General features: G+C 38.6%; 1 protein-coding gene across 21 annotated transcripts in view; it reads left to right on the top strand.

Moving 5' to 3' along the window:
• MAP4K4 (mitogen-activated protein kinase kinase kinase kinase 4) overlaps window positions 1–15576 on the top strand; it is a 279292-nt gene extending 263716 nt beyond the window's left edge. For 11 of the 21 annotated variants that reach the window (XM_072621601.1, XM_072621595.1, XM_072621589.1 and 8 more), the window contains 5 exons: window positions 3337–3437; window positions 7948–8121; window positions 8707–8866; window positions 11480–11619; window positions 12724–15576. In XM_072621601.1, the coding sequence (XP_072477702.1) occupies window positions 3337–3437; window positions 7948–8121; window positions 8707–8866; window positions 11480–11619; window positions 12724–12807 (659 nt within the window). In that variant the 3' untranslated portion in view covers window positions 12808–15576. The remainder of the gene's footprint in view (window positions 1–3336; window positions 3438–7947; window positions 8122–8706; window positions 8867–11479; window positions 11620–12723) is intronic. The other 10 variants (XM_072621605.1, XM_072621603.1, XM_072621602.1 and 7 more) reach the window with 1 other exon arrangement.
• The last annotated feature ends 6303 nt before the right edge of the window (window positions 15577–21879 follow it).

The following is a 21879-nucleotide window of genomic DNA, read 5'->3' as shown; positions in this document are numbered from 1 at the left end:
GTCCCAGTATAGTGCTCTGCCAATTTTTATTTGGACCAAATCTATAATTTCAGGAGCACTCATCAAGGAAACTTCTCTGCCACTATAGGTCAGCACCGGCTCTGCAAACTTAAGGGCACTGAGAAGTTAAGTGATTTGCCCAAACTTCTGTAACCAGTGCGTATAGGCACAGTACTTGAACACGATTTAACTCAGTTCAAAGCCAGCTTTCTCTTCGCTGTATTGTGCCCGCTTATTTCTCTTCCCATAGCAGCTATAAATTGTGCTTTTATGACATTTCTTCCATATGCCCTTTTTGTGTCTCAGAATTATCTCTGATAATTATCCCTGTGCTCTGATTGGTTGTTATTCATTGATATTTCATTCACTGGTCCATGTAGGTGATTTCAGAGATGTCCAAGGTCACTGGTTCAAAGCAGAAATCAATTCTGTTGCACCTCTGCCTTAATGCGAATGAGAACGCTCACAGCTGCTAAAGTGTGCATCAGGGGTTTATCCTGTAGAGGGAGCTAGAAGCCCATGGTTTGGAAGGCACAGGTTTCTTGCCTTGTTCTGTGTGGTCTTGGAGTATTTTCTTGCAGTGTGTGTGGCTTTTTCTGACTCTTCCTTCTTTCCTTTTAAAAGAAATGTTTAAATCATGCCAGCTGACATAGTTTTATAAGGTGAGCACTCAGGTTATAGCCCATCTCCCTTGTGCAAGGAAAAGTTTAGTAGCAATGATGAGCTGGTTAATAAGTGTCTTGGGAAATGTCAAACTTACCCAGGCAGTGATTAAAAATGGAATGTGTCCAGGAGTAGCTCCTGTTAACAGTACATAAGTGACTTCTTAAAGGAGAGAGTCCTAAAAGGGCTCTTCACCACTGGCTTACCTTTCCACTTTCCTATTGCCAAACTTTATTTAAGAGATACTTAGTATTATTAAGTAATAATGGATCCTTAGATCAACCTAGGACAGGGAATGCTTCATTTTTGACTTTGTTTTTATCACGTAGCAGTCTTTTGTGACTTTGTTTGAAAGAACCAGGATATTTACATTTCAGGCTGGTGGCAATTTGGGAACTTTTCTGGGATCCTCTTTAATTATTGTCAACATTTGAGAGAGTAGTAATAGTAGTATAGTAATGATAGTAGTAGTACTAGTAGATGAAAATGTTGGAGAGGTTCAAAAGAGATAATAAATTCTCTGCAAACTTTAACACACTGTTGAAATCATCATCTTTTCCTCCCCTTCTTCCTCCTTACTTTCCTTCTCCTCCCTTCCATCTCTGCCCTCTCTTCCTCTCCCCACTCTTCCTTCTTCCCTCCATCCCTCCCTTCATCTTCTTTTTTTACTACTAGAAGCTATTGTTATATGTTATCTCATACCTGCTTGTTTCTTTTCATAAAGTAGATACTTAATAAACATTTCTTAAATTGTGCTTTTATGACTTTTTCCATATGTCCCTGAATCACTCCCTTGCACTCAAGGACTAAATGCCTTAATTTGTTTTTCATTGATATTTGAACTATTTCTCAGTGATTATTGTAGAGCTGCTTCCAAAATTTTCTGAGGTTGCTGTTTCAAAGCAGAAATCAATTATGTTACACCCCTTACCTTAATATAGCTTGAGAGTGCTTACAGCTACTGGGATGTGTATCAGTGATTTATTCTGTAGAGGGAGCTAGAAGCACAAGGTTCAGAATACATAGCTCTTCCGTGGTAGTACTACTTCTACAACAATAATAACTTTGTGGTTGCTGTCTGATTCTTTATGACCCCATTTAGGGTCTTCTTGGCAAAGATATTGGAATGGTTTGCTATTTCCTTCTTGAGGTCATTTTGCAGGTGAGGAAACTAAAGCAAATAGTTAAGTGACCTGCCCAGGATCACACAGCTAAGTTAAGTGTCTGAACTCAGGTCCTCCTGACTCCAGGACTGGGGCTTTATCCACTATGCCACTTGGCTGACCTACAATAGTAATAATAGCTCTTCAAAGTTTGCAAAATGCACTTTTAACCATATATTTGAGCCTCAAAGAGCTTTATCATTTGGACCTCAAAGCCATAAACTAAAGTACCTTATTTGATCCTATTATTCCCAGAAAACTAAATCTCAGGGAGAATGAGTGGCCTGCCTGTGGTCACAAAATTGGTGTCAGGTCTCAGGTTACTCCTAGTTCCAAGTCTAGTTGTGTATTTTTGTTTTGCTTTATTTGGTTTTTGTTTACCATACTGTCACTCTAGAATTAAGTATTGGAAAAAATCAGCCAGAGTGTTTAGACTTCAATTCAATATCACTTCAGAGAAAGAAGCCAGGTTTCAGAATGGCAGCATCAAGAAGTCATTCTGCAAGGTTCTGAATCTTTTTTACAGTCTCTGATTTGCTGCTTTCGCTAGGGTCCTCTGCCTTCTGTAAGTGAAGAAAAGTAACTTTATTCAAGGAGGTGTGAGAAGATGGAAGGGTGGGTGGGAATGAGTGAACATGTAGTTAATAAAGCATTAGTATAATCTTGGGGGAAAGAGGAGGATAAAATAGCAGCTGAAGCAATAACATAAATATAGCAGGGAAATTAACAGACCTTACACTTGGACTTTTCAAATCACTTAGCTTGGTTACTTGGAAGACTTTCATAGTCCTTATCAGTAATTTTATCAGCATAGCCTGATGTGATGGGGAGAAAAGTATCCTTAAATGGCAGTTCCAGGTAATTAGAAAAGCATGTGAATAACTTGAAAGTCTCCTTAAATAATTCATAAATGTCATGTTAGTGTGTTTATAAAATTAATACAGTATTTGGAAAAAATAGGGCAGCTCGGTCGTGCAATGAATAGAGCACTAGACCTGGAGTCAGGAAGACCTGAGTTCAAATCCAACCTCAGACACTTACTAGCTGGGTGACTTTGGGCAAATCCTCTTTGCCTCCATTTCTTTATCTGCAGAGTCAGCTGGAGAAGGAAATGGCAAACCATTACAGTATCTTTGCCCAGAAAACCCCAGTGGAATCATGAAGAGTTAGCCACAACTGAAAAATAACTGAACAACAAATAGAATAAATGCTTTTTGCTTGTTGACTTATTGAAAGGTCATTAGGTGTTTTCATGTTTTTGCTGGCTAAGACATGGTTAGAGCAAAAAAAAAATTCAGTTGAACTGTAATTTGGCATCAGTTCTTTTTCTGGTTAAACCAAATTTACTTAAAAAACCAGCCTTGCTCAAGATGGGTATTTGTGTTACACTGGTTTTTACAATGTAGGGGTTTTGTGATCCTGTTAAGAACTTCATTGCCCCAGGAGATCTAAAATTACAGGGTAAAGTTTGAAGCTGATACTAATTTCTGCTTCTCTTGTTTATTTCCAGTAAAATATGAAAGAATCAAGTTTCTGGTCATTGCTTTGAAGAGTTCTGTGGAAGTCTATGCTTGGGCCCCAAAGCCATATCACAAATTTATGGCCTTTAAGGTAAAAGCAGCTTTTAAGTATGCTTAAAACAAGTTCTCTGACCTTTGTGGGTGGCTTGTTTCAATACCTTATTTTGGCACATTTGAATTTTACTTGTAGATGTCTTGTGACTTCATTTTTAAGAGATTTGTTTCAAATTGGACATCATTTCAGTGACATCTTACTTACCAGGTTCGTTTCAGTTTATCAGGCATCACGTTTAAGACAAGCTCATACCATCTGAACCATAACCAAGAATGCAAGAGGCGGCAAAGTATGCCCAGATTGGTGTTCGCAGGGTCCTTGCACTTAGAACAAATACACTTTGTTCACAGAAGAGTCCCTTGAACCTTCTTCCTGGACCTGGTTACTCTGACTTTATACACAATTCAAAAGTTGTTTATGCTTCCAGCTTCTTGGCAGATTAGTAGTAAAATTGAAAGAAGGCCTAATCGAAGAGACAGATAACAAAATAAGAAAAGCAAACCTAACTTTTGGTAATGGCATGTGGGAAGGTTGATAAGCCAATTAAGTATAGGATTGCAGCCCTACTCATCATTGGACCCATTAAGTATAGGCCACCTAATCCACCTGAATAGATTATATGTATGTTGCTGCCTAATTGATCTTTTTTTTTTTTTTTTACCAGTGACTCCCTAAACTATAATGAATATATTGTATTTAGGAAGATAGGAAAGATATTTACTGCATTTTAATACATTTCCATCAAGAGTGTTCATTTATTTTAAGTTTTATAGAAAAGAGTAAGCCTCAGTTTATGAAAAATCCCACTTATATGGAACACCTGACTAATATTCTTTTTTACCATGTATATTCTACTGCTCTTGTCTTAGAATAAGTGACCATAATTGACATGAATGTTTTCTAAAGTCTAGAATGTATATATTCTGTCACAGAAGCACAGGGATTGAGAGAGAGAAGGGACATTGAGGAATAGCTAATCCGAGAAATAAAAGTATTAACTAGCATTTGTATGGGCAGTTAGGTGACAGTGGATAGAGCCCTTGGGCCTGGAGTCAGGAGGACTCATCTTCCTGAATTTGAATCTGGCCTCCAACTCTTACTAGCTGGGTGACCCTGGGCAAGTCACTTAATCCTGTTTGCTTCAGTTTCCTCATCTGTAAAATAATCTGGAGAAAGAAATGGTAAACCACTGTAGTACCTTTGCAAAGAAAACCCCAAATGGGGTCACAGAGTTGGATGTAACTGAGAAATAACTAAGCAATAACAAAAACATGTATATAACGCTTTCAAGTTTTGCAGAGCACTCTAATGATGGTGACGGTGACATTTATAAGTGTGCCAGGCAGTATGCTAAATGCTTTAAAAATATTGTCTTTAAATATTACTAATTAACGATTAATATTAAATATTGATCAAATTTTTAATAATATCTTGTTAGCTGATATGGTAATTAACATAATAATTAAATGTATATGATATATAACATGATATGATCTAGTGGTTAATTAACATTAATAATATTAATATATTATTGCTATAATAAATAATGCATTGATTTAATAATTTAATTAAATATTATCTCTGAATATTCATAAATCTTATAAATATTGTCCCAAGCGTGCAAGGTAAGTCCTATCATTACCCCTGCTTTACAGTTGAGGAAACTGAGGAAAACAGAGTTCAGGTGACTTGGCCAAGATCACACAACTAGTTAGTGGTCTGGGGCTGGATTTGAACTCAGGTATTCCTGATTCCAGGCCCAGCACTCTGCCACCTAGCTGCCTATATGTGCTTTACATATTTTATCTCATTTGATACTCAAAACAATTCTATGAGGTTGTTAATGAAGTTATCACCATTTTACAGATGAGGAAACAGGTTAAATGAATAAGGCTACACAGCTAGAAATCAAGGCAGGATTTGAACTCGTGCCTTCCTGATTCTAAGTTTGTCAATTTGTACACTGTCCCACCTACCTAAGAAAACAGGCCTGGAGAGATTTTTAATAATAATCACCGAATAATTATATAGCATTTTAAGGTTTTTAAAGCATTTTCCTTACAACAACCCTGAGAAGTAGGCAGTATAGACATTATCCTTGTTTTACAAATGAGGACACTGGGGCTCTGAGAGGCTGCCTGAGTATCTAAGTCTGAAGTGGGATTCACACTTAAAACTCCAAGTCAAGCATTCTGTTCACTATGTTACCCTGTCTCTCATTAAGTGACTTAGAATTGAACATGAGGGTCCTGAATCACAGTTCAATATTCTTTCTACCAGACCGTAATATATATGCCATTTTCCCCAAGATACCTTGGTTAAGTAGTTAAAGCTGTAGTACTGACTTTCTGAAAATAAAACCTGGAATTGTACTGGTAATTGTTTTGAACTTTGAAATTCCTACCTCCTACTCCTCATAGTCTCCAATCACTTGTCCGCACTCTACTGGAGGGAAAACTAATCCATCTCTCTCACTCTACTATACCCAGCCTTAACCCTTTGGTCCTACTTTAAAGATGCACTGGCCACTACTCTACATGTATTTTCTTTCCCATACATTTTCTCTCTCTCTCTCTCTCTCTCTCTCTCTCTCTCTCTCTCTCTCTCTCTCTCTCTCTCTCTCTCTCTCTCTCTCTCTCTTTGTCTTTCTTTCTTCAATTAAGGTTAAGTGACTATAGCTAGTAATAGCTAGTAAGTATCCCAGACTGGACTTGAACTCGGGTCCTCCTGAGTCTAGGACCAGTGCTTTCTTTGTTGTGCCACCTACCTGTCCCTGTCCCACACATTTTTCCTCTCCCTTTTCCATTCAACAGAGTTAACATCTGATGCTCATCTTATCAATCCAAAAAAAAGGTCTTCCCTTTAAACCCATCTGGCTACTATCCCATTTTTTCTTTCTATTTGAGCCTAAACTTCTTGAAAAAGCTGGTATATCCAAAACCTATTGCTTCTCATAACAATCACTTATTGGCTTCCTTCCATCCTCATTACCAGAGCTGCTCTCTCAAAGGTTACAGTAACCTCCTACTCACTGAATTCAGTGAGCTTTTCTCAGTGTTCGTATTCCTTGACCTCAGTGCAACCTTGACTTGCCTCCTCCTTCGGGATAGTTTCCTCCCTTGGCATTCAGAGATAACATTCTCCTCCTCATCCTACTTCTCTAAGTCTTCTTTGATGGTTCTTCTTCCTGACTTCTTAAAGTGGGTGTTCCCCAAATTGGCCTCCCACTCTTCTGTTTCTGTGCTTTCTCCTCAACAATCCAATCCCCTAATACAGATGCAGCTACACAGATCTCACATTTCTACATCCACCTCTGGTGAGTCTTCTGTGCTCTAGACTCATCTCCAGTTGCCTACAGGACATCTGTACCTGGATGTCTCACTAATGTCTTAAACTCAATATGACCGAAACAGAGCTTACTAGTTTTTCCTCCGAATTTCACTCCTCTTTCTGACCATTCTATTTCTGTCAGTGGTATTTTCATTCTCCCCATCTCATGCTCACAACCTGAGTATTAACTTTGAATTTTTCTCCCTTGTCATCTTCCCACATCTCCATTACATACTAGCCCCCACCATATCTCTTGCATTGTTTCATGAGCTCTGTTTCCATTGTTACTACACTACTACAAGGCTTCATTGCTGCTTTACTGATTTCTTGGAGTGGACTCCTAATAGGTCTGGCTGTCTCCTTTGTTTCTTCCTCTTCTGTGACATCTTCTGGATGTATAGGTCTGGTCATAGTATTTCTCTGCTCAGAATCTTCAGTGACTCCCTATTGCCTTCCAAAAAAAATTCAGACTCCTTCATCTTAAATTTAAGCCCCTCTGTAATGCAGTGGCTCCATACCTTTCTGACTTTCTCTTTCACTATACTCCATATCAGAAGGTACTCCATATGTGCAGGCTCCCTGCAGCCCACAATCCTCCTGAATTTGTCTGAACCAGATTAAAATGTAATTGGCAAATATTTAACAAAATAAATAAAAATACAAGAAGACACAGATAATGTTAAATTTTCAAACTAAGCTAATATGTGATCCACAGGGATCTTTGTGTAAAGATTATTGGCACCTGTTTGTATTTTAGTTTAATGCAATGACCCTAGGGCAGCTGGGGGATACAGTAGGTCAAGGGCCAGGCCTAAAGTGAGGAAGATCCATCTTCTTGAGTTCACATCTGGCCTCAGTCACTTATTCGTTGTGTGACCCTGGGCAAGTCACTTAATCCTCATCTGTAAAATGAGCTGGAGAAGGAAATGGGAAACCACTCCAGTTTCTTTGCCAAGAAAAACCAAATGGAGTCCTGAAGAGTTGAATGTGACTGAAAAATGACTGACCAACAACCCCTCCTCTATACTACAAGCCAAATTGCTGTCCTTGTCACTGTCTCTATAAGGAAAGTAGTCACCTGCACTCTTTTTTTTGATGATGATTAGTAGGGTGACCACACATGCCCCACTCATGATTTATTGGAAGTGCATGTCGGCACGCTCTTACTGTCTAATTGATCCCCACCCTCTCTCTTCTCTGTGTCTCTGTCCTTCAGTCATTTGGAGAGTTGATACATAAGCCATTGCTGGTCGACCTCACTGTAGAGGAAGGGCAGCGGTTAAAGGTGATCTATGGTTCCTGTGCTGGATTCCACGCTGTTGATGTGGATTCGGGATCAGTCTATGATATTTATCTACCGACGCATGTAAGAGCCCAGACTCTCCAGTTGGTTGGTTGTTTTTGTTTGGTTCTTTCCCTTACCCCACCTTCCCCCCGAGCATTTGAGCTTAGAGTGAGAACCCTTTTATCTCCCCTTGCCAGGATGTGCAGGTTGGATCTGTTCAGATAAACCACCATGTTCTAATTTTGAAGAAGATCACCACCACCATTTGGAGTCCTCATGGGTACCTAGTTTGGCCTGGGGTAAACCCAGGGCTATTTCCGAATGGACTAGCTTGTAATCTAGTCTAGGTGCAGGTTGCAGAAGTTGGGGACATATCTGCCCTTTCAGGGGCCTTCTGAATTGGAAAAGGATTCTCTTTGGCCTACCATCCATTATCATGCCATAACCATAGAGATTCTAGAACTTGATCAAGAGTATGTGTTTTGAGGGAGCTTGAATTGTAGACAGCATTACTATGTAGTGTCAAGCTAGCTTACTGTTGAAAGGGGCCCATTGATCAGTGAGCCCCTCTCAGAAATATGTATTAATGTACTCCCTTGGGCAGCCTTACTATAACATCCATCGAAAGACTAGAATATTTATTAAAAGCAAAGCCAAATATCTTCTTTTTTGCCTTTGTTTCTTTTGTAGATTCAGAGTAGCATACAACCCCATGCTATTATCATACTCCCCAACACAGATGGGATGGAATTGCTAGTTTGCTATGAGGATGAAGGGGTTTATGTGAATACATATGGGAGGATCACAAAGGATGTGGTACTTCAGTGGGGAGAGATGCCTACATCTGTTGGTAAGTACCAAAGAACAGGCTTTTAAAATCAAAGACATCCCTCTTGTTTGAAGGCATTTATTTGAATGATAATGGCAAAGATTTTAATACTTAAATACTTTAATACTTAATACTTAAAAACTTCAATATTTAAAGGTTCGTAAATGTTTGTAAATAACATATTAGTTTGAGGGCACACATTTATATAGCTGTCTGAGGTTTAGGGAACACTTCCACAACAACCCTGCAAAGTTGTTGATAAAGGTAGCATTCTTTTTTCCAGATAAAGAAAAACAGCTCTCTTCCCTCTGCATTCAGTGCTTTTCTGACCAGCCCACATTGTCTGGAGTATTCGATTATTTACTATTTTAAGTAATCTTGCCATGTATCATAGAACCAATTTGATTATGGTTGGGTGTAAGACATGTATGCTAGAAATGGGTGAGGGTGTATGTGAGGTAAAGTGGATACTCATGAACACTCGAATTCAATGAACTTTTCATAACTGACCCACATAGTAGCTCTGATATGACACTGGTCAGGTCACTTTACAAAGGACACTCATTATCCATTGCTAGAAGTACTAAACTCACAGAAGTGGCCCCCAGATTCCAGAGTGGACCTGAACCAGATTAAAATGTAGTTGAGAAATGTTTAACAAGATAAATAAAAATACACCACAGCATAGATAATGCTAATTTGTGCTTTTCTAAGTCAATATGCAGCCCACTGGAGTGTTTTTATATGACACCATTGTCTAGGCAAATCTCTAAGCTACACAGCAGGTACCAAATGACATTTGGAGTCTACCTTATACAAACAGGTCTTTGGATGTTTATTTGAATTCTCCATAATCATTGTTTCTTAGAACACAACAATTCCATTAAATTAAAACACTAGAATGCATTTGGATCCTCCCCATTCATTAGACACACGTTTGTTTTTCCTTGTTGCAGTTTGGTTGTGTTTCCTTGGAAACAAATCCCTCCTTTCCCTGTTTTCACTCCCTATCTTACTAGAATGATGAAGCCAGATAGATGCTAATCTTGATATACTGATATCAATATCTCTATCATGTGTATCTATATCTATCTTTTTGAAGTACATTATTACTTTCCATTCTGGACAAAGGGACCTTATCCAGGTTCTCTGACATGCCTGGGCTATGTGCTCTATCCTCATCTCCATCTCTTAGAATCTGGAGCTCCTTTAACAGTCCAGGTTTTTTGCCATCTTCCATCAGATACCTTTTGCTAGTAGCCACCTCCTTGGATTATTAAGTATATTGTCATTGTTAACACCCAGCCCTGCTTTCCACTTTGTCTTTGTGTACCTGGCACCTTCCATAGCACTTTGTACATCCTGGGGCTTAGTAAATGCCCGGGAGTTTAGGTTGACTCAAACTGCTGTTTGCCAAAATGAAACAGAAAATGATGGCTTCAAAATCTAACCCTTTTTTTCTTATAAGCTTTTTTATTCTTGATATATTTTTGTTTTTTACATCAGCTTATTTCTGAAAAATTTTCCTTCCCCGACCTGTTGAGCCTTCTCTTTCGTAACAAAGATTCTTGTAATAAAGGAGAACAGCAGTCACTCAGTACATCCACTCTTGTTTCTAAAATTTCTCCCTCCATTCTCTGTTGAGTCTTAAAATAAAAATTAAAAGAGAAGAAAAACAAAAGTAAACATTTACTAAGTGCCTACTATGTGCCACGTACTGTGCTAAACAATAAAAAAGGGCGGGGGGAGGAAATACAAAAAAAAGAGGCAAAAGACAGTCCCTCCCTATAAGGAGCTTACAATCTGATGAGGAAAGCATCATGCCAGCAAATATATACAAAGCAGGTTATATACAGGATAATAGGAAATATTTAACATAAAAAAGATGCTGGAATGAAGAGGGGTTGGAGAAGGCATCCTGGAATTTTAGGACATCAGGAAGTTAGAGTGGTCAGTCGTTAGAGCTGAGGAAGGAGAGCATTCCAGGCGTGAGGGACAGCCAGAGAAAATCTCCGGAGCCAAGAGAGGAAGTATTTTCCTGGAATAGCCCATGTCATTATATCAAAGTATAGTTTGGTAAAATCAGCTAATTAATCAAGCATGTCTGGTGGCTAGTGTCTGACCTCTACCAGGAAGGGAAAAGGAATTTTTCTTATCTCTGTGGGGCTGTTTGATTATTATAATTGATCTATAACATTGACTTCTTTCTTTTTTCTATCTTTCCATATACGTTGTTATAGTCACATTGTTTACCTGGCTCCACTAATGTCACCTTGTGGAAGTCTTAGTGCTTCTCTGAATTTATTGTATTCATTTTTTCTTAGGACCCAGTAGTATTCTGTTACATCTATGTGCTCCGATTTGCTTGGCTGTTCCCCATTTGATGGTCACCTGCTTTGTTTCTAGTTGTCTGCCACCAGAAAAAATGCCATTATGAATATCTTGATGTATGTGGGACCTTTGAAGATTTTCTTAAATGTTTTGCTTCTTCATGTATATCCATACATACATGAGGGAAATTGTATATATGGGGCCAGATTTTCTGAGATAAGATTTTAGTTGTCTTCTTTTCATAGCCATGGTCATCATTGGTATGTTTATCACTGACATTGTTTTCTCTTGCTTTCCTCAAAGCATATATTCGATCTAATCAGATCATGGGCTGGGGCGAGAAGGCTATTGAGATCCGATCCGTGGAGACTGGTCACTTGGATGGTGTGTTTATGCACAAAAGGGCACAGAGACTTAAATTCTTATGTGAACGCAATGACAAGGTAACATTTTTTCCTTCCATAGTCTCTTTCTTTGTCATTACTTTGTGACAGTCAGTTTGTTCCATCTAAAATTTAGTGAAACCCTTTTTAATAGCAAATGAAGGCAGTTAGTTACAACACACCAAGAATACTAGAGTTTACCTTGTGTAGTTCCCCTTAAAACAGATTCACTGTTCTCTCTATAGCTCCCTCCCATTTAGATCTAAAACACATTCCATCAGGCTGGATGGCATTGTACAAGGACAAATTCTAGTCTCAAGGAGTAGCTCAAAGAAGAAATCCTGATGGAAATTGTTTTTCAGCCAAATTGTGGTACAGTAGATTTGTTGACTGGAGTGAGAGGAACTGAGTTCAAATTCTGCCACAGTGCACGTATTTTCCTCTGTGAAAACCACTGGACAAGCTTTTTAATATCCCTGGAACTCAGTTTCCTCCTCTAGAGCGATGGACAAGATGGGCCTCCAGGTTCTCTTTTAGCTCTAGGTCCATGGTTCTGTAACTGCTTTTGGAAAACCAAACAAAACATTTCACCACATCATACTCAGATGGGACCTCTCATGTTTTAAACAATTCATCAGCTGAGATTGATGTGGACCAAGAAACATTTCCATTTTTATATTTGTTGCATTATAATAACCTACTTTCTTCCCTTTTTTGGGTGGTGTTATTATCCATTGTTTAGTCACTTTTCAATCATGCCCAGCTTTTCACAACCTCCTTTTTGGGGGTTTTCTTGGCATAGATACTGGAGTGGTTTGTTATTTTCTTCTTCAGCTAATTTCACAGGTGAGGAAACTGAGGAGGGAGGGTAAAATGACTTTCCAAGGGTCACATAGCTAGTAGGTCAGATTTGAACTTAGGTCTTCTTGATTCTAGGTCCAGTGCTCTGTCCACTGAATCACCTAGCTGCCCATTATTATCCATAGGTATTCTTTTTTATTTTAAGTTTTCATTTTATTTTCCAACTTGCACTTAAGCTCCAAATAAAATGAGTATTTCCATAAACATTATAGAGGAAAACTATACAAGACACTTGGATCTGTTACATAGACCTTACTTTCTTTTGAGACTCTAATAAAATTCAACATATCACTTTTTTCATAGGTATTCTTTGCCTCTGTTCGGTCTGGTGGAAGCAGTCAGGTTTATTTCATGACTTTAGGCAGGACTTCTCTTCTGAGCTGGTAGAAGCAGTATGAAAACGGGATTACTGGCAGCCAGAGTCGTCAAGATCTTCCGAACTTGGAATTGCAACTGGAGTACAGACCTGCACTGATGCAACATGATGCAGCAAATGTGGGCAGGCATCACTGGTGTTAGGTGTTCTCTCTCTCTCTCTCTCTCTCTCTCTCTTTCTCTTCCCTTCTTTCTTTCTTTTTCTCTCTCCCTCACCCTCTTTTTCTCTCACTCTGTCTCTTTCTCCCCCTCTACCATTTTTTCTCCTCCTTTCTCTCCCCCTCTTCCTCTTTCAAAAACCAATCAAGGCTGCTGTGCAGCTGGTGCTGTTCAGTTACAACCATCAGGTGCTATAAGTGTGGAGAATTTGGCATCACACTAGAAAGCAACATGTGTCTCCTTCAGCTCCAGAATTCCTTGTTTTTGAGTGACTCTGTTTTCTAAATGTCTAAAGATGGAAACTATGAACAGGCTGTTAGTTTGACTGGAGGGTAGGTAAGAGGAGGTGAAAGGTGGTGGAGTGAGTCAGTCTTGCTGAAGCAGAGAGCAGATATAATATAGTAACATTAACAATGTATTTAATTGACATTTCTTTTTTTGTAATGTGACAATATGTGGACAAAGAGGAAGGTGAAGGTTTAAGAAGTTAATATTTATAAAATGTGAAAGACACAGTGGCTAGGATAACTTTTTTTGTGTGTGGGGGGGGTGTTTCAGAGGGTGGGGGAAAGGAAAGGGGGGAGGTCCTGTTTTTGTTTCTTTGGGATTTTTTTTTTTGGCCTGGCCAAGAGCTTAGTCATTTTTTCTGTGTACCAGGTTTTGCCTAAAATGTGCAGATGACTTAAAACAATTTTTTAAAAAATTTGTTCATTTTCTATAATGATTCTGTGTTTGGCCATAACTTGGTTGTGTCACAGTATTAGCACTGCCTCAGTTAAAGGTTTAATTTTTGTTTAAACCTAAAAAGTGCAACAACAGTTTTACCATAGTCTGCACTTGCAGAAGAAAAAAAAATTCCAAACAACATATGTTTATTTTTTGCCTACCTCATTGTTTTTAATGCATTAAAATAAGAGGTGGATTAGATAATACGTTTTTTAGAGGAAAACTTAATTTGTAATTTAATCTTAATACCAAAACTACCAGATTGAAAAGTCCGACTGTTATTCTGTAGCCAGTCTCAACAGGTGAAGAGAGTTTTTCATGGATATGAGGTGGAAGGGAGAGTGGAATATCCTTATGGCTTCATGACACTGACTGATGGACTTTGCTGACCAAGTTTTTGGAAGGCAAAGGATTACATTTACCTGGTTCATCCCTAATGGCAAATATTTGGATGATTTTAGCCTACAACCAGAGAGATTTCAGTTTTCTAAATTTGAGGTTTAGTAGCAGACAGCTAACAATAGACTAGTTCTGTAAACTGTTAAATGTTGTAGGAAACTTTTGGGGGGGAGTGATGTTTTTCTTTTCTAAGAATGCAATGCACTAAAACTATTTTAAGAATGTAGTTAATACTGCTTATTCATAAAACAGCATATACCTGTGTTTTAGATGTAAGATCCAAGCTCTGGCTTTTCTCTCACATTTTTCTCTTTCTCTTTCTCTTTTTTTAAGACAGTCAGTTTTACTTTGATGACTGTTGACATTTGTAATAAATGTCTTAAGAGTAATAATTTGTTTAATGGCTACATGTTCATTACTTGAGAAACCTTTGAGTGTGTACTATAATCTGTTGGTGATTTAACAATGCGCAGTGTCATGTTTCAGCCATCTGAATCGGGCCTTGTTTATCTTGGGGGGTGGTCTGTTGGCAGCTGCCTTAAGCTAAGCTGTTCACTTGCTGAACAGGCTCTCAGTATTCCATGGGCTTTATCTTCTGCCATGGTTAACTTTCTTTGATGGCGTGACAGCTGGGGATTTTTCTTAACTTGTTTACCAAGATGCTGATCACGGAACCGTTTTAACAGTCAGTCACACCTCCAGACCAAGAGTTTGGCTAATCTGCCGTCCTTTCTCCTTGTTGGCAGTAGCTCCGACTGCTGTATTTAACGCCCTGTTTTGAGTTCAGCATTTTTGCCAAAGGCTTTCCTTTGAACCACAGGAATGATGGGGGGAAAAAAAGAAAGCTGACCAGTGGGAATTTTTTCAATTAAGAAAGCCTTACATTTTGGGGGTAGAACATAATTTTCACTATTTTGTTTCTAGCTGTGTGACTTTTGGATAGCACTGAAGGCCAAGGCTGAGGGGAGTAGTTTCTTGCCTATTGATTTGTGGTTAGTAAGGAGATACTTTCCTACAATTAAGGGAGAGGTTAAGAATGGAACAGGAATATTCTTGGATACTTGATATCATTGCAACAACAACAAAAAAAGATGACCATACCAGAAAACATTTTCCAAACCAATACTGATGACTCAAGACTGCCTTGACAACTCAATAATGAAATGCCCCACCATGCATAGCACAAGCATAAGAAAAAACATTAGGGGGCACTGGTTAGTTACGGCAGAAACCTCATCCCATGGCCTTGGCTAACAAGTGCCCAGAATGGTGCCTTGCACTTAATGAATTTTTAAAAATTGAACTGAATAAAGTTTTCTTTAGAAGAAAAAATAGTATAAACAGTTAATTCCATTAAGAAAAAAAATGATGTAGCAGAAGAACTTGGCATCATTTCCTTACCTTATCCACAGACTTGAAATATCATGTGTTGTGGTCTGTACTTTGGGGCTAATATTTGATTGTAGTTAATATGAATAAATACTGTTTTGTGTGAAATTTATCGGGTGTTTTCAATTTATATTGGAATTTACTTGTAATGAATGTTGCTCAGAATAAGACAAAAATAATAAAATTTGAACACCCCCTTAAAATTCATTGTGATAGGATTTGACTTGTAGTAAGAATTGCCTCCATGGTACCTTGAACAGAATGGGGTCACATTATAAGCACCCCCTCGTTGCTTGAGTCAAGTTAAATGGAATCCATCCCTTGGCTTAGTTTACTTAAGCTCATCTTCTATCCTTAAGTATTCACTTGGGTGAAGCTCTTGTATGATTTAGTTCTTCATGAATGATTTAAGGGAAGCCACTAGTTACCTGTTGGAAATCAGTTCTGTTCTGTTAGATCAGGGGGATAACCTTTTTTATGTCATGGACCGCTTTGGCAGTCTGATAAATTCTATGGTCCTCTTCTCAGAATCATGTTTTTTAAATGCATAAATGCAGAATTACAAAAGAAACCAATTACATTGAAATACAATCATTAAAATGTTTTTACAATGTTCACAGATCCCAGGTTGAGAAGTACTCCTACTAATGATCGATAGATTGATCATTTCTTTCACTAGATCAGTAGATCATTCAGTAGGTACTTTTCTCCTCTAAAAGATTGTGGGCTATTAGAATTCCAAATTCTTTTGGAAAGGGGTTCTTTGTCCATTCAGCCATCAGTAGCAACCTCCATCCACAGAAGTGCCAAGGTGGCAGAACTACAAATACCAACAGTATTATTAAGTCATTCATCTGAAACCTTCAACTCTGGCAAGGAGGCTTTTGAAAGCAAAAAAGGAAATCACAGTAAGAAAAAATGTAACTAGGTTTAGTCAAAACTTTAATAAATAATAATGTGTATCTTGAAGTCAGAGTAACCCTAACTATAAGACTGCAGTATTTTTATTTTTACTTCATGCACATGCGCTATGTTGAAGAAGATGTTTACAAAAATGGTTTGTTACACTAATGTGCATCACATATTTATGGTTTATTGGAAAGTGATTTTTTGTGGGTTATTAGTTTTTTATGATAGTAGTGGTATACTTTTTTGGTGATTTATAACCCAGACTTCTGCTGAGTATAAAGTTGCTAAAACAGTATTTCAAATGACAAACTATGTTAAAACGTTACTAATCCTAGAGCTGCATAACAGACTGGTAACAAACATTCAGCCTTTTTTCTTTTTCTTTTCTTTTTTTTTGGCAGTGCTATCTAACTTGTCTTCTGTGTATTATAAACATTATTGTTGTTTCTCCCCCTCCCCATTTTTCCTTAAATAAAGTCAAAATGGCACCTATTTTATGTGAAATATGTTTGAAATATTTTTTTTCCTGATCCTTCGATGGAGGAAAGGATGGAGGGTGGAGGTGTTTTCTTATTGCAAGAATTCAGATTTTTCCCCTTAAGGATCAATATTCCCCATGATGCCTGTTTGGCTGGGGCCCCATGAGAAATAGCATCAAGTAATTATAACACCTTCCTTTTAGTAACAAATTGAAAAGTTAGACATCATCTCACTTTGTATATGCCAGCTTTTTGTGTGGGTTGACCCAAATAATAGGCACCATGGCTCACAAGCAGAATCTTTCTTTCTTAAAGAACTGTCAGAGTTCTTGCTGACTTGTTATGCAGCCCATTTTTTTCATTCATGGAACAAAAGTTATCAACTTTTTTTTGATAAAGTAATAAATTTTTTTCAGGGCCCATTCTGGTGAAAATTCGTTGATATTTGTGTCAAACTTTCTAAAAACCACAGTAGTGTGATGTGAAGTGGTTTTTCTCATCCTTTTTATGTATTTCTATCTTTTATTTTAGGCCTACAGTCAATGATATGTCAATGAGAAAATCACTAGTATCTGTGTAAGAGAGATTGTAGTGGTGAGAGAGGAATCAAGGAGACCTATTTAGAGCTGTTGCAGTCTAGAGAGCAAGTGATTTGGGCTTGAATGAAGATGGTGACTGTGGGAATAGAGAAGAGTTTGACATGGGGTATTGTGCAAGCAGAAACAGCGAAATTTGACAGCTGAATGTTTATGTGGGATAGGGAGGAGTGAAGAATTGATAATGCCAAAGTTATGAATCTAGGTGATGAAGAATGGTGTTGCTTTTGCTGGAAATAGGGAAGTTTGGAAGAGGGGTGTGTTTGGGGGAAAAGAATGTGTTACCTCAAGGGCTATGAGCACTACCTCCAAAATTTTCAAAACAAAACTTACCAACATTCATTTTTTTTAAGTTCCGTTAAACTTATAGTCAGTTAAAGGTATGGAGTTCATCAACATTAATTGCCATCTATGTATCAGGCACTGTTCTAGGCATTGGAATGCAAATATAGTAAGTGAAACAATCCCAACTGGCAAGGAGCTTAATTGTAAGATTACAATAGCTCTAAATAAAAGAAAAATGAATTCAGAAGAAATGAAAACTGAATCAGGTGGCTATATTTTGAATCAGATTGTTAAATGTGTCTGATGACAGTAGTTCTGCTGGTTGGCTTTGCTCAACTCTTTCTTTTTGGCAACTGGTAGAGGGAAGGGGATGAAGGCTTCCATCTGTGCCAACTAGACTTCCATATTTCTGTTGGGGAAACTTTGCTGTTAAACCTGCCTTGTCTCCGGTCTCAGGTGAGAAGAGAAGCAATCCTCTTCTTAACAGTAGATTTGCAAGTCCTGCTGCATTTGTTCCCTGAGGGAAGGTGAGAAGGGACTAGGTTTGACTTCCATCTGAGCCATTGTAAGTCATCTTCCACCTCCTACTATACCTGTCTGTCTGATCTCCCATCACCTGCAATGAAGAGAGCCTCCAGGTTCGAAGAGGAGTGATCTCCCCTATGACCACCATCTCCAGCCTAATCTCCAATCTTCAGAGGGAAGAGGAAAAGTAAAATAGCGTTTCCCATCTGACTATGGGCCTTTCATCCTGTGTTGCAGTGTCTCCTGCTGGATTTCCATGTTCCTTTGGAAAGAGACCTGGTCCTTTCAATTCAATGACTAGCATATAGTTGGTCATGTCCTATACATATCAGTGATTCGGAACCCCTGTGGGTCATCATCCAAACTTTATTCCTCATCCACCTCAACCTGTCCGCAACAAAGTCTCAACCAGATCCTCTATACCCCTTCTACTGTGCCCCCTGGAACGCTTATTCCATAGGTAACAAATTATTTCAGCTTAAAATCTTTTCTTCTCTGACTCCTTCTTCTAGCAATCACTGAGGCCTGGATCCTCCTTGATGACCCAGCCTGCTAGCTATCCTTTTCCATTACTGGCTACATTTTCACTCTTCTTTTCAGCTCACTAGTCTAAGCAGGGGAGTTAGAATATCCCTTTCTCCACATTGCTATTTCCTAGTTATCTAAATACCTCTGTCATTCAATAACCTCTCCTTTGAGATCTATGCAATTCACATCCTCTACCCAGTCAAAATCCTGGTAGTTGTTTTCCACAGGCCTCCAATACATTCTCCTTTCTTTATTGAATTCAATACCTAGCTCACAATTTCTCCCCTCCCCAATTCCTGCCCTATACTAAGGGATATCAGCATACATACTGACCTTCCCTTAAACACTAACCATTTAGTTCTATGACCTACTTTACCCCACCTAAACCACACACAAAAAGTAGTCATACTTAAGGTTGAGCCAAGATGGCAGAGTAAAAGCAGGGACACACTTGAGCTCTCCCCTGAAGCCCTCCACATACCTGTTAAAAAATGACTCTAAACAAAAACCTAGAGTAGCAGAATTCACAAAATGACAGAGTAAAACAAATTCCAGCCGAAGACAACCTGGATGGCCCAAAAGAAAGGTCTATTGCACCAGGCTTAGAGAGGAGTGCAGTCTAGCACAAAATGTGCCAGCATAGATGGGCCCCAGCAAACTTGAAGCAGGCCTTAGGGGTCTAAATCACTGACAGTTGTGGTGGTTTCCAGACTTCTCAACCCACAAATGCCAAAGACAAGTTAGAAGGTCAGTAGAAAATATCTGTCAGCCTGATTGAGAGAGGACCAATCTTGCCCCCAGGCTGTGGTAGCAGCTGGCAGAGCTCTTGGTCCTCAGACAGTGGGGTTATTGAGGGACTGATTGGAGGGGGATTGCAAGGATCTCTTTTCTGGTGCTGAAACAGGATTCTCTTGCTTTGCCCTTGCTTGGATCTGGGTAGCAGTCCTGAGTGCTAGTCCTGGAATGAGGTAGAGTGCTGGCATGGCTGAGCTTGTGGTGGTGGTGGAGAGGGATATCTCACAGCTCCAAGGCAGAAAAGAACGCAGGCCAGGAGAGGAGTAAACACCTCTCTTTTGACCATACCACCTTGGAAGAACTGAAAATTTACAGGTCTCTAGAAGTATCTCTGAAAACAGGTGCACAAAACCCTTGAAACTTGGGACAGTACACTCTCCACACTGGAAGCAGAACCCTACCTGAACAGTTAAAAAGTCAAGTAATTGGCTGGGGAAATGAACAAAACATTGGGAAAAAACATCAGACCAAAGAAACTTTGGTGACAAAAATCAAAACATGCAACTAGAAGAAGACAACAAAGTCAAAACTCCTACATTCAAAGACTCCAAGTCATGGAAGAGCTCAAAAAGAATTTTGAAAAGTAAGAGAAGTAGAGGAAAAATGGAAAGAGAAATGAGCATGATGCAAGAAAATCATGAAAAACAAGTCAGTAGCTTGCCAAAGGAGACCCAAAAAATACTGAAGAAAATAACACCTTAAAAAATAGTCTAACCCAAATGGCAAAAAAATGCAAAAAACTAATGAGGAGAAGAATGCCTAAAAAAGCAGAATTAGCCAAATGGAGAAGGAGGTACAGAAACTCACTGAAGAAGATAATTCCTTAAAAATTATGAGGGAGCAAAGGGAAGCTAATGACTCCAAGAAATCAAGAAATTACAAAACAAAACCAAAAGAATGAAAAAATAGAAAACAATATGAAATATCTCATTGGAAAAACAACTGACCTAGAAAATAGACCCAGGGGAAAAAATTTAGAAATTATTGGACTACCTGAAAATCATGATAAAAAAAAAAGTCTGGACATCATCTTTCAAGAAATTATCAAGGAAAACTGCCCTGATGTTCTGGAACCAGAAGGTAAAATAGAAATTGAGGGAGTGGACCAATCACCTCCTGAAAGAGATCTCCAAAGGAAAACTCCTAGGAATATTATAGCCAAATTCCAGAGTTTCCAGATGAAGGAGAAAATACTGAAATCAGCCAGAAAGAAACAATTCAAGTATTGTGGAAACACTATCAGGATAACATGAGATTTAGCAGCTTCTACATTAAGGGATCAGAGGGCTTGGAATATAGTATTCCAGAGGTCAAAGGAGCTAGAATTAAAACCCAAGAATCACCTTCCCAGCAAAACTGAGTGTTAATCCTTCAGGGGAAAAAGTAGATATTCAATGAAATAGAGGACTTTCAAGCATTCTTGATGAAAAGAGCAGAGCTGAATAGAAAATCTGACTTTTAAATGCAAGACTCAAGAGAAACATGAAAAAGTAAACAGAAAAGAGAAATCATAAGGCATTTATTATTAAAATTGAACTCTTTACATTCCCACAAGGAAAGATGATATTTGTAACTTATGAGACTTTTCTCAGTATTAGAGTAATTGGAGGGGATATGTGTGTGTATGAACATATACAGAGAGAGACAGAGACAGAAGGCACAGGGTAAGTTGAATATGAAGGGATGGTATCTAAAAAATTTAAGGGGTGAGAGAGGAATGTACAGGGAGAAGGAGAAAGGGAAAGGTAGAATTGGTTAAAATATCTCACATCAAAGAGGCAAAAAAAGCTTTTATAGTAGAGGGGAAGAGGGGGAAAGTGAGAAGAAATGAGTGAACCTTACTCTCATCGGATTTGGCTTTAAGGGAGTAACATACACTCAATTGGGTATGGAAATCTCTCTTACCCTACAGGAAAGTAGGAGAGAAAGGGATGAGGTGGGGGGATGATAGAAGAGAGGGCAGATTGGGGGAGGGTGTAATGAGAAGCAAACACTTTTGAGGAGGAACAGGGTCAATGGAGAATAGAATAAAGGCAGGGGGCAGGGCAGGATGGGGGAAAATATAGTTAGTCTTTCACAACACGACTATTGTGGAAGTGTTTTGCATGATTACGCATGTACAACCTATATCAAATTGCTTGCCTTCTCAGGGTGGGTGGGAATGGAGGAAGGAAGAGAATGTAGAGCTCAAAAGTTTTAAAAACAAATGTTAAAAGTTGTTTTTATGTGCAATTGGGAAATAAGATATACAGGCAATGGGGTATAGAAATCTCTCTTGCCCTACAGGAAAATAG

The sequence above is a fragment of the Notamacropus eugenii genome, chromosome 6 (assembly GCF_028372415.1).
Source record: "Notamacropus eugenii isolate mMacEug1 chromosome 6, mMacEug1.pri_v2, whole genome shotgun sequence".
NCBI classification, from domain to species: Eukaryota; Metazoa; Chordata; class Mammalia; order Diprotodontia; family Macropodidae; genus Notamacropus; species Notamacropus eugenii.
This window is presented reverse-complemented; position numbering and strand designations above follow the sequence as displayed.